Source organism: Pararge aegeria, chromosome 10 (genome assembly GCF_905163445.1).
Source record: "Pararge aegeria chromosome 10, ilParAegt1.1, whole genome shotgun sequence".
Classification (NCBI taxonomy): domain Eukaryota; kingdom Metazoa; phylum Arthropoda; class Insecta; order Lepidoptera; family Nymphalidae; genus Pararge; species Pararge aegeria.
Window position 1 is genome coordinate 9,527,532 of NC_053189.1, and position 16,704 is coordinate 9,544,235.

A 16,704-nucleotide genomic window follows, 5' to 3' on the forward strand; every position below is an offset into this window, starting at 1 on the left:
GTCCCCTTGCGTCACGTAAAAGTTTTGCTAAATTCCAATATAAAACGTTACGGTTATTCTTAGTATTTTGGAATTGCAAATACGTCGTTTGGGACGGCTAAGTACCGGAGATCCAAATGCAAGCTGGTAAGCAATTTTCGAGATATTAATATTAAAATGTCTCGTGTTCTCAACTTTGGACGATTACTCCCCGTTTCTGAAACACTAATCGTTAATTAAAATATAAAATGAACTTGAGTAAAACCTTACTACCAAGCGCGTAGGTAAAATATGTTAGAAACCCATTTAGTGTTACATAACTATTATTTTACATTACTAACCATCATGTGAAGTCGCAGCTTAGCGTTTGATTTTAATGGAAAAAAAAAAATTAAGTGAGCCTATTAGAAATAAACATTTCCTAAACTAATAATTTTTAATAAGAAGTGATCAAAAGGAAAAGTAATAATTTGTACTAAAGTATTTTGGGTTGAATGGTTAAAATGGCATTTGAACAATTGTTATATTCAACAAATGTTGATTGAAATTTTTGAAGCTACCCTGGGTAATTTAATGATAATTGACGCAACTACGACAAAATTGATCTCTTGTCGAGTTTTACAATTATTGTAGTTGATCGTTGATAAAATGATCAGATCTGTTACTTTAACTAGAATTTACTCTCAAACTTATATTTTCCTAGTGTAAGAACCATTATTCTGAACCTATCAATGAAATAATGCCATACAAGAGAAAACTAGCCGAGCGCGAGTCAGACATCATCTATAAAATGACAAAAAAATCATATCTGCTGTATGGGAGTCTCCTTAATTATTTAATGTAGTCTGTTTTTAAGTATTTGTTGTTATAGCCACAACATAAATACAATATCATTTTTGAAGATTTCTACTGTCAAACTATGTTGGTTAGTGAAATACAGCCTGATGGCAGACGGACAGACAGACGGACATCGCAGTCTTAGTAATATGGTCTCGTTTTAACCTTTGGGTACGGAACCCTAAAGAAGAGAGCGCTATTAATATCTCGTTATATAATTGGGGTAAAATGCAGAATTATAATTAATATATATTACGTGAATGCTAGTGGTCTGAACCGACAAGAATTATACATGTTTCAGTTCCATAAAATTGTCGCACATTTCACGCGTCAAACGAACAAAAACAGTAACGTTATTTAAATTTGACTTTGAAATGGACGCTGCCACTTACATGTTCGTTGTTTTAAATAATAATTAATATAACGTTAAACCATTGCAGCGTGCAAATGTCAGTTTTTAAATTGGGTATAAATTATTGCTGCATAGGTTGTTAGTTAAATATTATTAAGTGATAATGTCAGATGGTTATAACAAAAGGAGCACACGGCTTTGTTTTCTGTGGGCTTCATCCTAGACAAAGACGCGGTTGGACACCTTATAGGTTTACTTTAAACGCCTTTTATAGGCCGATTTGAATTATTAAATACTTGACTTTAAGTTAAGTAAGAATTCAAAATACTACTAATAAAATGAATGCGAAAGTTTGCGAGGATGAAAGGATGTTTCCACACATCCATACATCTTTTCTCTTTGATAATATACTACGTCAATACACACAGTTAATGACAGTTGATAACTTGAATCTCGGAAATACTAGTGGGAAAAGGCTCGGGAATAAAAAAACACCAGTAGTTAGAGAAAAAAGTTAAAGTTCCAATAGGCAATACATCTCAACTCTATTAAAGCTGCGGCTGTCTATTGTTTTACTTTGGTTAAACTTTCGTTATAAACATTATATTATTAATCTGTATCCAATTAAATACGTTATTCATCACAAAAATTAAAGTTTGAACAAAATGGCTCTTGACATAATTTAATTTCAATGAACATCATTGGAGATATAATAGTTTTAAAATAACTCCGCAACAAAATAATGATAATGCACTAGCACGCGTGCATTTATGATTTGCAAGGCGGGCGGTAATGAAGGGGAAGGACAGTATAGTTTCACTGTTACCTATCATAGCATGATGTACCTAAAATAGCTTTATTACGTATCCCAGGTAATTGAGTCCTCAATGCAATGTAATATTTATATTACTTTAGTAGGTCTTTTTCCCAAATTAACCCGGATGAAGCCGCGGAGCACAGTTAGTATATAATGTGTTTAGAATTCCATGAATATAGCATGCGACTATATTAGAGGCTCAACACAATATCAGACAGAAGTTAGAATACAAGAAAAGAAACATTAAATACGATCTTCATGAAAATTTCGATCAAAGAAAAACCTTCTGGCTGAATAACTTACGCCAAAGATTCGAGAGTTCATGTCACATTCCTTGTGTTGCCTGTGTAACCTTTCGATGTGCTTCACAATTTCGCGTGCAATTTATATTAATACTCCAAGCGTACGGGTTGCCTAGCAACAAATGGCCCGTCCGGATTTATTTACACGTTTTGTCAGAGCTCTAGCCAAGTGTCTTAGCCCGGCACATAGGAATAGTGGGTCTATAAAAAATATACCTACCTAAATTATTTGAGTTCAATTTATATAGACATCTCAATTTAATGAAATGAATGTGATTTTTTACTGAAGTAACCAGTTAAGAAAATATATTTTTTTTAATTATTAATAATTATTTTTTTATTTAAATTATTAATAATCGTTTAAAGAACAAAAACTATAAATCACCACTCAAAAATAATAGTTTAAAAAAAACTAAAAAACACGCTTTTAATAGAAAACCGAACTAAAAAATCGAAAATAAATTTTAATAATCTTTAAATAGTGTTAAAAATTTACATAAATATAAAATAATATATGATCTATACCCAGTAATTGTCTACTGTTGTAGACAAATGATGCTGAAAATATTTATTTCTTGTTTTTAGTTGCAAAGTCCGCTTTTATTTTTTCTAAATTTACTTTAACAACTACTATAACTTTTGGTGTGAAAAAATAAATAAATGTTAAAGAACATTGATTGTGTAGCTTTTTTTACTAGCAATAACATTTCCGTTACAGTGATAAGCCTTGATTTGAATTTATGAGTTTGAATTTAATTTGAAGTACCTAAACCTAAAATTACTGCCGAATATTTCCTGTTTCTGTGCCGTGCTTACAGTCGCATCAGGGATAAACTGTAAAATTATTATATTGTACTTTAAAGGATTTTGCACTATTGTAACGATCTCGTAGGAAAAAGCATTAATGATAGTTTATCTATACATACTATTATAAAGAATCAAAATTTTCTATTTCTTTGTTCTTTTTATAAATTAAAAGAACTCACTTAAAATATTTGTAGAACTGCACCTAAATTTAATACTTTTTTTACAGAACACGTATTTTAGTATCTTCTCTCTTAATTGAACGGTTGCTATTCGTTGTTAGTGAGTCTCAAATAAACTGTTCCTTTAGGATTCTTAAAATAAACAAAAACAATATGAATATCATCATTTTTAAATTACAAATATTTATTATTTTTCAAGTATATTCAATATTACCAAATTTTAGAATCGAAATTTGTACTCTCATAAAACAATCACTTGTAGAGTGATAAAACGCATATAAATCTTAATTTAGAAATAAATAGTTATCTATACCTCTGGAACTAAGTAAGTACAGCTTATTTTGCTAATTGTGTTTGTTAAAGAGTCTAATTTAAGTATTATTATTAAATTTACTTAATGTGCTGATATGATTATTTAAAAGACTAGCGGACCCACGCGACTTCGTCCGCGTAGGAGTTGACTACAAAAAATAGTTACTCTTTAATGATAGTAGCCATTGGTCGTTGCGTGATATGATATGGCCATAGTAGTTACTACCAATCCAAAAAAAAATTAAGAATCGTAACAGCATTTTCTAAGATTAGCGCGTTCAACCAAACAAAATTTAAAAGCTTTATAATATTTCAACTATGCCTATCCAAAAAAACCACGTGAATCTAAAACTCCGTTGCGTGGATTTTGAAAGACGAACGCGGAAAAAAATAACGATGCTATCCTGTAGAAGCTGTTTGTTTTTTCGGGATTAAGAGAAGCCTATGAGCTATTCCAGACTATATTGTAGGCTTCTCTGCCAAATTTTAGCCACAACGGTTCATTCGTTGTGGCGTTAACCACATACATCCATAATCCATACATACATCCATCCATCCATACATCTATCCTCACAAACGTTCGCATTTATAATATTAGTAGGATGGTACGCCTGCATTCGATCGTTGTCCCATATGCCTTGCGACTTGCTGTTATCTGTGAAGAATTATGTCCTTTATCTCCGACAATATTCATCAGATCTTCATTAAAATTAGACAATAAATGCTTCGTAGTTTACACTGTCAAATAAAAAAATGATTACTAAAATCGGTGCAAATTTAACGGAGATATGAAGTAAAATTTATAAAAATGTTCATCCCATTTCGCGGAGGAAACTTATTGTTTATCGGGATAAAACGTCTATACGTTGATCCGGGATATCAGCTACCACTATAACAAATTTTATTTCAATCCGTTCAGTAGTTTTCACGTGATGCCCGGACATACGACAGACAGACAGACAGACAAAAATTACATAAAATCTGTTTTGGACTCAGTATCGATCATAAAGCATCCCCCGGTCAAAATTTTCAAAATATATCAAATGTACAGAAATCTTCCAGTTACAGTTTCATTATAAGTATAGATAGCAGGCCCATATGTATTATTTAATTTTTTCATCTATTTATTCTTTTAGGTCAATCTTGAGAGGACTTTCGTAAACAAAGAATGAAATGATTTCAGTGTTTTTAGATCTATAGGAAAAAGACTTTGCATGGAGTAACTGTTAGAAAAGAACATGAATTCCAATTTACGTAATCAATGGGCCAAAAGCAAATTGGCAAACAGTTCATTATCGACGCCTAAAGTTGTTTCAATCGTCCCAATGAGGGGAGATAAAAATTACGAATACTTCCCAATGCGAATAATGCTGTAATTGGAGATTTTATTTATTTTTCATTTACAAACAATCAGTAGATATTGTATATTTATCGTACAGCCACATCTCATATAAGGGAGACAGCATCAAAACCACGACCCCGGCTAAAACAAATGAATCCCATAATAGCGCAGTTTAAGTTACATCATTTTCAGCATACCAACCGTAGTCGACCTCGGTGGTCCAGTGCGGATTGGTGGGCTTAAACGCGTTTAAGAACTTAATGAAGAACTTTAAGGCATGCAGGTTTCCTCACGATGTTTTCCATCACCGTTAAAGCAAGTCATATTTTAATTCCTTAAAAAACACATAAATTAGTTACGTTAGAGGTGCGTGCTTAGTTTCGAACTCGGCTCCCCGAAAGTGAAGCCAACGTCCGGACCACGTTAGTTAATTTATTATACATTAGTAGTAATCATTGCAGTCAAGTGCAAGGTATCATTGCAGTCAAGTGCTGGACTATAATTTTTAAAAAGAGATAGCCATGCAACGGTTTGGAAGTTTGGAAGTTTTTTTATATGCTGACTAAATAGGCTGAAGATGATAATGATAACGAAGTTAGAGAACTAAACCAGCAAGTTCCAATGTTATGCCTTGCCTTTAGCACATCCTCAACGAAAACGTTGAGAGTGTGCTAAAGGGCGACACAATACCTACCAATGCGATGTTGCCTGTCCCATTGAAGTTTAAACAAATGAAAATCAAGCGTCATTATTGGTGGAATCCATATCTCGGTTGCCACCATTTTACCTGCATCACAGATTGCAGGTAAGGGCTAAGATAATAGTGAGAAGCGGTAACAGCCCAGTGGGTAAGACTTCGACTTCACTTTCGAGGGGTTTGAAACCCGGCACGGACCTCTAACTTTTCTAAGTTAGGTGCGGTTTTAGCAATTATCACTTGCTTCAATGGATAAGTGAGTGAACCTGCACGCCTGAGAGTTCTCCGTAATGTTCTCAAAGGTGTGTGAAGTTTACTAATCCGTATAGGGCCAGCGTGGTGAGCCTTAACCCTTTCCTTTGTGGGAGGAAACCCGTGCGCTGTAGTGGGCCGGTAATAGGTTGATATGATGATAATAATCATGATCCTGTTAGGCGTATATAATTCTATTATATCCATACCCCTAATCGATATCTAAACTGCTTGGCGGCACGTCTTTGTGTATAAGGTGGTGCATAACTAGCCACAAACGAAACCTCCTCCAGACCAGACCAAAAATATTTGGAAATAATCATTTTTGAAAATTGACATTGTAAATTTAACCCAGAACCTCCGTTACTCATCAATCAATAGCCTCACCACTTAGACAAGGAGTTTTCTCTGAAGAGAAACATAAATTTATTTTAACTTTGCAGAATAATTAAATATTTCAAGTTCGTAATTATTACGCTTAATTTCTCTATTGAACTTTTGAAGATTGAACAAATAAAAAAAACTTACATAGTAATTTGAAGATTGTTTAGAATAAATGACCCAATGAGCTATAGCAGAAATCTCGTAGGGGGACAAAAGCAATACAAGCTTATGTTTATTTTCATTATCTTATGGCTAGTTTTGGCTCATGGCTTGGAATCTAAAATAATTTATCTGTATGAATGCTTAATTTAAAGTAAAACAGAGTTCAACATAAACAAATTTTTAAAAGTTTCCGTTAATTACAAATATCATGAAAATGTTATTTTAATATGAATAAATGAAAGTAGCTAAAACAAATCATCGTTATTTCTTACTTTAGGTTAGGTACGTCTCCTAGGTAAAATGCTTACCAACAGTATCCTTAAAACAAATCACTACGTGGAAGACAAGTCCAAAATGTATGTAGAACAAAATTTTTCCAACCATCATTCAGTTCACATTGCACCACAGTTCACTTATAACTTACTTCTGACACTAATTAAAAAGTATTTAGAAGTACGCATGGTTTTTTAATTCATAGTTTTGCCGCTATATTCGTAGCGCTTAGAAGTTCGTAGCGTATTTTTTCGTAGCACCGCTACGTGCGGTTGTCTACAGACCTGTAGCGCGACTGAAGCCTTTTGACGGACTTATAGGGAAGTTTGATAACTTGGTGCACATGCGCCTGATAACCTTCGCGAATAAATCCTCTTGATATTCCAAGCCGCCAAACGAAGTTAATGGCTCCGAGTAATGTAGTAGAAACGCTTGGCGGGGTACATTAAACGTACGTTGGTAAGATTCAAATATTCTGTTTGTACATTCACGTATGTGTACAGGGTACAGATCAGATTTATGGGTAAGCGTAGACTATGAAATGAACGTGGTTATTTAAAAAGTCTGCCAATCTACATTGAAGCAACGTGGAATACGTTTACTTAAAAATATATCACCTATGAGAGAGAAGAGAGAAACTATTAATAAAAAACTATTTATATGGACTATTTATTAGCCCAGACGATGAATAGAAGCAAACTCTTTTATCGTATACCACAAAAAAAATTACAAGTTAGAAGGTACCTTATCGCTTTATCAATCTCTTTCAGGCAACCAAAAGCGTAAAAAGAAAAAAATATAGATCGTAAGATAAATATTGTATACTCGCATATCTTCACAATATTTAATAAAAAATGCTAATTGCTTCAATCTTGATTTGAAGGTTTATATTTTGTAGTTTATTCGTTGGTTAAATAGTTGGCATATTAAACTACGGATCACCGTTCACGAGGTCCTAAATTCGCTTCCCGTGTCGGCCCAACAATTGAATATCTCCTAGAAATGTACGGATACCATGGCATGGGATATATGATTTCTTTTTTTTTTTTCACAGGGCAAACAAGTGATTTTTTTGCATTGTGATAGTTTAGTGGATCGTAATAAAAGCAGACAAATTCGCGGATGACAGCTTCACAATGACGACCCGATTCGCAGTTGGCTCCACCAGAACAAACATTTAATGCGTATTATTTTACAACAAATTCACGATAAAGGAATTAAAATGAAATCAATCATCCTAAACGAAACTTTATGTCTAACGTTGAACTGTTTTCGTATAGTGAACTTCTGGATTCACTGAAGTTACAGTTTCCATGTTTGAAAGGAGCCTACTGTTTGTTTGAAAAGCATCTGGCATGTTTCAGACCGTATATACGCTTGAATGCCGCTGAACCAACATTTCTCTTTGAATACATACCCAACTTATTGAATAATTTCTAACTCTATTTGAATTCAGAAAAAATCGTATTGAACAACGATTGACCTATGTAGGTTTTTACTCAGGATTGATTAATAAAAAAAATCATTTCCTAAAATCCTAAAATATTATTAGTTTCATTTTCATATGTATCCAACTTATAGAGTGTGTGTGCATTTGTGTGTGTATGTGTGTGAATGTGTTGTGGTTTGGTTATGGGCCGGGCGGTTGAATACACAGACTAAAGGAATTAGTGTTTGTTTCAAAATACATGAATCGTCTATTCGTTGTAGTTCTAATTGAACTTATTGTTCTACGCGATTATAACGTAAAACCTTAACAGTTATGTAATTCACGGACCAAGTTCAGCTGATAATGTTTTGGCCCTTACTCGCGATATAAAAAAAACACACAAGCAATAGAAATAGCTTATATAAACCCTACTAATAATTTAAATGTCAATGTAAGTTTGTTTGTTACGTTTTCACGCAAAAACTACTTAACCCATCCTCATGAAACTTTGTACACATATTCTTTGAAGTGTTAGAAGTAATATAGGATACTTTTTATCCCGACATTAAGCTCGGTTCCTTTAGGAGAGGGGATGAATGTTTGACGATTTTACACCATAACTCCGACAAATTATAACCGATTTAAATAATTATAAGTATGTGTTTAATTTCGCCCAAGCTGTGGTTGGAGATAGAGGACAGAATTCCTCAGCGGACAGCGGCAGCAAACCCCTCATTTAAGGCTTAGCGATACTGAATACTTTAATTTCGTTTTAGATCTACAACTAAATTTAATGCCATATAGAAAAACAAAATCAAACGCAGACGAAGTCGCGGGCAACAGCTAGTATTTTATAATTATTTTCCTAATACGTTTAAAACCAACATACTGTTGTTACGCGACGCGGACCTACAAAAGGGCTTTTGGCAATTTGTGCTCTGTAGGGCTAGCTAGCACAGGAACAAGACAAAAATTATTTTTATTTTTATTTTATTTTTATTATTTATGTACCATGAATTGTGAACATAAGATACATGAAGTGTACAAAGGAAAGCTTATCTCTATAAGAGATCTCTTCCAGCTACCCCAGGATGTGAGTAAGATGATTTAATTGTGGTATAGGTCAAATAAAGGTACAATATATTTCATAACTACTAAGTATATTTAATATATCTAAATAATAACAAAATTCTACATACTAATACAATAACATTCGAATATACTATATATACAAAATACATAAAAATAATATAATAAATATTTATATAATATAAATATAAATATATATCTATAATAAGTAAACAGTGACAAATATACTATGACAACGATAGATAATGCTCCTTTACATTGTGTAAAATTATATCCCCTGACAAGGCATATAACTACCATACCCCCCTGCTAAAGCACGGGAACGTGGAATAAGAGAAGTTTACCTCCGTTTATTATTACACGTATATTATTTGGATGTCATTTCCAGTGGTGCGCAGCGCAGTATATAGGAATGTAAGAACTCGCAGTGGCGGACATAGAGGGTATGCACAGGGTATGCATATGATATAAAATGAAGAAAATCTCGATTACAAGTAATAAAAACATAAGGGTAGGTTTTTTATATCTCTTACAAAGCATATCCCTAAGTTTTTTATGACTCGTACTGGAGATTTTTTTCATTTTATATCATCTGCATACCCAGTGCATACCCTCTATGCACGCCACTGACAACTCGTATCTCAACTAGAGCTCAGACCGCCGCGCATATATATGATAAACATCATCACAATTGTGGTACGAAATCTCAGAAAAGTGAATTGATAAACCTTTTAAAATAACAAAATTTAAAAAAAATCAAACAGGTTTTCCGGAGGTTGTATTCTACTAACATCCATCCAGTGAGAAGCTAAAAAATTGGGATACAATATATACTTTGTGTTTGTTTACGATGTCTTCTTTTATGTTCAATTGTAAGTAAACGAAGCTCTTTGTCTGTCGTGACCAATGGCCCGCGGTGATTTTCGCGACGGCTTTTGCTTATAATATAACTAATTTTGCCTCGCCACTTCGTCAACCTTATCCAGGTCGACGAATTTGGAATTAATGAATTAATTAATTAATGCATTTTTGTACACCATACCAACCACAACAAAAATATAGCTGCACAGTTTGTATAATTTGACATCTTTTAGCTACATAGTGATTGCATCTGAATGACGTAAGAAGATACAGAATAACATATCAATCTCATTTTCTGTGCCTCTTTGCAATACGCAAATACAATCGATATACACACTTTTTACGTTGATATCCGGAATAGCCTTTTTTGTATTCCATGATGTTTTTTAATAAGCATGATGGGATATAGCAAATTGGAAGTGAGGAGGAAACTAGCTTTGCCATTGTACCTATTTTAGGTGCTAAGAGGCGTGGTGCGTAACCCTGCTATGCAGGAGTTAATGGTTCGCGTATCGTTCGGGAGCGTGGTGCGCAGACGAAAGCCCCCGATAATGGCGCGGCCGCGCACGCACTTTCAACACGGTTGCTTAACAACTGGATCTATTCATAACATTGGATTTGTTCACTGGGCGAGTTCATAAAAGCAACTACGAATTTATTAAGCTAGTAGCGGACCCGCGCGACTTCTTCCGTAAATGAGTCGACTTTAAAAAAATAGTCGTATGCTGTCGTCTGTGTTATAGAACTTTAAAGAAACAACAATTCCGACAATTCCGATATACTTACTACATACTTCCTTCGTTTGGCGTAACGTTTACCGTTCACGCATCGTACGGATCAGAATCTCTTAAAAAGGATATTTTTTGCTGTTTTTGCAACATTTCTCATTAGGGATAGTAGCGTGATGTTATATAGCCATAGTTGTGACTACAAATCAAAAAAAAAAACGAAACGGCAATTTCTGAGATTAGCGCGTTCAACCAAACAAAATTTAAAAGCTTTATAATATTTCAACTATGCCTATCCAAAAAACCACGTCCATCTAAAACTCCGTTGCACCGATTTTGAAAGACAAAAAAAATAGTGATGCTATCCTGTAGAAGCTGTTTGCTGTTCCGGGATAAAAAGAAGCCTATGAGCTATGCCAGACTATATTGTAGGTATCTGTGCCAGATTTCAGCCAAATCGGTTCACTTGTTGTGGCGTTAAAGTGTAACAAATATCCATACATAGATCCAACCATCCATGCATCTATCCTCACAAACATTCGCATTTATAATATTAGTAGGATGGTACGCATGCATTCGATCGTTGTGCCATATGCCTTGCGACTTGCTGTTATCTGTGAAGAATTGTGTCCTTGATCTCCGACAATATACATCAGATCTTCATTAAAATTAGACAATACATGCTTGGTAGTATACACTGTCAATTAAAAAAAATAATAAAATCGGTGCAAATTTAACGGAGATATGAAGTATAATTGATAAAAAATATCATCCCATTTCCCGGAGTTAACTTATTGTTTATGGGCATAAAAAGTGTCCTATATGTTGACCCGGGATATCAGCTACCACTGTACCAAATTTTAATTCAATCCGTTCAGTAGTTTTCACGTGATGCCCGGAGACAGACAGACTGACAGACAGACAGGCAGACGGACAGACAGACAGACAGACAAAAATTAAATAAAAATCTGTTTTGGACTCAGTATCTATTGTAAAGCATCCCACGGTCAACATTTTTAAAATATATTAAATGTACAGATATCTTCCAGTTGCAGTTTTATTATAAGTATACACAATGATAAGCTAATTCTAAAAAAGGATACAAACTAATAGTTTCCTTTCTTTTTAGAATTAGCTTATTTATCGCATTAGGTTAAGTTTGTTATGATAAATTAAGTTTTGTAAATAAATAAATAAATAAAGTATGCATATAGATAATGATCAATAATCATCCTAATTTACTTACAGTGCCAGAGATAAGTGATAGGGTTTATTAATAAAATCACCGAGCTGCTTCACTGCAGGTTGGCGTGCTCTAACGATTACTATTAAATGTTAGTGTCAATAGCTAGGAACAACGGTTTACCGAGCTCTCTAAGGCATAAGGATGGATGATCAATCAATAACAATTTAATAAATCTTAGCGAATTTAATGATAGTAAAACTGAATTAAAAATTTTTGAGGTAAACCTCATACCTTGTAATCCGAAATCAAAGACAGTTTGGCGTACATATTACATAATCATATTACATTAAATAAGAACTTCCAAATTTACTATTCGTTGAAGATGTACTATAAAAAATAATCACTATCATCAAACCTCAAAATACGAGTAGCTCAATCGCCCGTGGATACGCAAGTTTGTTTGCATTTAATTATTGTTCATGATTGAAACTCGGAACAAAATACACGTAGATACATTCTGTCTGAGTAGGTACATAGCTTATATGTAATGATAGAGGTATATGTTGCATACCAGTATTTGCTTTAACGATATTTCTTAAATCACCTTCCTTGGTTTAGTTCAGAGTAGGTACCAATCCAGATTTAGGAAATTGCGTTACCTACCCTCGATTCTCGCAGAGCATACAGAGACGCCTGACTAAAATTGTTTCTTTTATTTTTACTTAAGTGTTTTACCTGCACTTGCAAAAACCCTATCTTATCCTACTATGTATGAATGTATGGATTTATATATGGATGTTTTCACTCATCTATCCGCAATTGCAAGCGTGCAAATTTCATACTGCATGCTTTTGCTACTATTATAATGCTTCTATAAGCAAATGTGAGATACGTGTTGTTACTAAACGTTCAAGAAGGTTGGCGAAGGAGTTTTCTATTTAGCAATCAAAGATACATCAGTTTCTACACTAGTCACGACTTCTTACGCGTTTCTTTCGTTGTTATTTAAATACCGCGGTATACGTTAGTATTTTCGGAATATAAACTATGTCCGTTCTGAGAAAAGGACGATTTACTATTTAATAATGAAAGAAAAACAAGTTCTCTCAGTTTAAGTTAAAAGTTTGTTATATAAAATTAACTCTAAGTATCTGGTGAAGTTAGTCTCGCCCGCACGTGGCGTACCTAGCCCATTAGCTAACAAGCCTGACAACATTCAATCCCTAAAATACAGGTCTATGTGTTAATACAATGACCTGATTGTGGTTTACAGTACAAGAATAACCAGCTATCCTCTCATTTGCGCTCGAGGGATGTATAACACTAGCTGTGGCTCGCGTTTGATTCGTTTTTTTAAAATCGTTAGTGTTCCTATAATATACGCACCTCTAAGTATTAAAAGTTATTGTTATATAAAGATTGTAAATATATACACTTGTTTCGTATAACGCTGAAGGAAAATAAAGTGAGGAAGTGAGTGCCTGTGAGCGTGTGAGTTCTCCATAATGTTCACAAAGTTGTGTGAAGTCTACTAATCCGCACTGGTCCAACGTTTTTGGCTATGGCCTTAACCCTTCTTATTCTGAGAGGAGAACCGTGCGCTGTAGTGGGCTGATAATGGGTTGATGATATGGATGATGATAATATAATATATAAAACATCATTTACCCGTGACAGCTTCGGCAACTTGTCATTAAATAAAAAAGAACAGTATTGGTTCCAACGTATACACTCTACTTTCTCAGCGAGGCTTCTCAAAACATCCGGAGTTCTCGTCCGGTTGCAATAGAAAGCAATACAAATAAAAGAATATACTTTTATATTCAGGATGATGTAAAACTTTAGTTGGTCATATATTTCTTGCTTTCTTCTTGATTTAGAGTCATAACTTCCAAAAAAAGTTTATGCTAATCACGACCATATTTGAGAACACTTTTATTGTAAGCCAAAAATTTCACAAATATACAAATAAAATATAAAGTTAAGGCAGAAGGTACAATTGGGCGGACTTGTCAGTTACTGAAACCACAACTACTTTTAAAAAAAAAATTGAAATGTTTATTCTTTCACATAGCCAATTTACAGGCAATTATGAAATGTTTGACGCTACCACCACTTTCCAGCATTCTTCAAATATATTTTAAAAAACAGAACACCTTTATTGCTATTTAATGTGATGAAGTAATTTTTTTTAAACTTTCATTATTATTTCTATCTTAATTATTTTTTGTTCTCATCTAGTAGACCTTGAGATTTGATCACCCTGATGAAACTACTATTCCACCTTTTATAATCTTCGAGATGAGTCCCGACAAAATTTTTATAGCCACTGTCCTATAATCGCCACTTTGAATTTTTGACTATTGGATGACGTTCTGAATATTTTTTGTTTGAGCAGCCCCTTTTAATACCTAGGTCATGCTCCTCACCCATATTTTAATTCCTCGATCTACATATTTTTTCTCCGAATGATAGGCACTTCCATAAAAACAAATATTCCCAAATCCCAATCAATATTCACCGTACATTTCCTATGAAAAAAAACCCCAATCTTGTTATTTTTGTTTTCCTCAAGTAAACCTGGAGGTTCTTATCACGCATTGCTAATAAACTACTCTTCCGTTTTTAATACTCTTCGAGGTAGATGCCGATGAAATTTGCATGCTTCTTTTCGGAGCGTCAGGTCGTACCCATAAAATTGCAGTGGACCAGGGCCGGACGATTGAAAATTGCAATGAATTTTTGGGGAAACAAATATTTTCATTTTGCGTCTATTATAAAAATAATTACTCAATAAAGTAGTCAGCGAAGCGTGGTTTCTAATTATACTCCAAAATAGTTCTCTGTTAAAATTCATAGTGTAACTTTGAAACGGTAACATTCTATATTTATTCCCACGGGAGACCGAGGTGTAAATGAGGCTTAAGCCGCTTTAATACGTAGCCGGGGCGAGCAGGATGTGCGAAGGTCCACTAATTATTCGGTATTCATTAACAAAAAGCTTAACACGATTATAGGGGTCAGATAAGATTATAATGGTAATAAAATAGACCGTTATCACATCTAATGATCTAATCGATAGAATCTTGAAGTACTTACTAAAGCCTTAACCTAAAGCCGTAGCTCTGCATCTTCCAAGGATCGTCGATGAGTGAAACCCCTGATTTATTTAAGATTTATATAGATGTATGTATTGTATATTACAATATTATGTATTTAAGATTTATATATTTATTTATTAAGAGCACTAACAACAAAAATACTAAACGTTTTTAAATATTGCCATACAAGTTCAATTGTAATAAACATGGATATCCTATAGCATTTACGTAAATATTTACGCATTTAGCGTCTTCTAAACTAAACTTGATAAAGATTTAAAACTTATAAATATTTAAGATAACATATATTTATAATAATCTCTGAAATTAGAACAACTTTCTCACAAAACATTTTAGCTTCGAGCGTATGCACCACCTCGTGTAATCTGTATTACATTTTTTTTCTGCTTTTAACAACACAAGCTACGAAACTCATAAAAATTGGGTATAAAACGAAATTAAAATCTTAAAAAGTTAACTTTAGTTTTTTCACTTAAACTCATAGTTTTTTTGTACATACTTAGTTAATAATATATTTTTTTTCATTTCAACTGTTTGTCATTGATTGACCGCTGATACATAATTGCAATAGACGACTTGGGCTTTACATGCCGCGTCCATTAATTTGAGGCGTAGGTGTTAAGCCTGATCGCCTTTCACATCGCCTTGCTTATTACTTCTACTTCGCCGGACGAGTTCTGTCAAAAAACGCTCTACCATTACTAAAATGTTAGCCGAACATAGATTAAGTCCGCATATCAGAACTATTACTGCAAAGTTCGTCATTAAGTTCTCCTATCTGATGAGATAGTGGTAAAGTCGGGTGTGAGGCAGGGTTATCCTCGCTCACCTCTTCTATTTCTTATAGTGCTCGATGATGTCATGTCCTCAGTCAACATGTGCAATTCGCAAGATATTCAGTGGAGGCTATTGGACTATCTCTAGGAGCACTTGAAAATATCCCATTGTACATTAATGGCAAAGCAGTAGATCAGGTAACTCGTTTCTCTTGATTTTGACCATCGTGGCAGAGTCTGGAGGGTCAGACAAAGGTATATAAATATATATTTTCCCGGGTAGTCAAACCCAACAGCCCTTTTGCTCGTCTTCGTACTATTTGGTAGTCAAAACATCTCTCTCGTAAAGTGAAATTTAAATTATTTACCTGATGTGTAAAATACCTAATGCTTAATGGATACGTGGAAGAACACAGTTAAGTTGACACGCGTTCTCCAGGTATTTGTTAATCGCTGGCTACGACGTATTAATTTTATGTTATTTAAACTAATTCAAATCCAAATTCGTGGGCGCAAATGGAAGTGGATTGGTCTTACCTTGCGTAGGAAACAGGGCCACATTCCCAGACAGGCTCTTGTCTGGAACTTACAGGGGGAGCGTAAAAGGGGAAGAATAAAACAAACCTGGTGGAGAACTACCATAGCGGAGGTAACGAGGATTGGCCTTACCTGGAGTGAGGTTAAGCGCGACAGACAGTTTGCAGGGGAAAAGTGTTATCTGCCCTTTGCCCCAAAGGGATACAAAAAGAGATAGTATAGCGTTTTGTTACAGCTCGTCCAGGGAATTAAGCTGCCATGCTTATTTCTGCCGTAAAGAA

General features: G+C 34.1%; 1 protein-coding gene across 1 annotated transcript in view; it reads right to left on the bottom strand.

Annotated features, from left to right (window-relative positions):
* The window catches only part of LOC120626818 (lachesin-like), a gene marked incomplete at its 3' end in the record, with an annotated part of 46,967 nt that extends 40,158 nt beyond the window's left edge, over positions 1-6,809 (bottom strand). Inside the window, exon 1 of the mRNA XM_039894571.1 lies at positions 6,731-6,809. Coding sequence (XP_039750505.1) covers positions 6,731-6,809 — 79 coding nt within the window. The remainder of the gene's footprint in view (positions 1-6,730) is intronic.
* Positions 6,810-16,704: the final 9,895 nt, after the last annotated feature.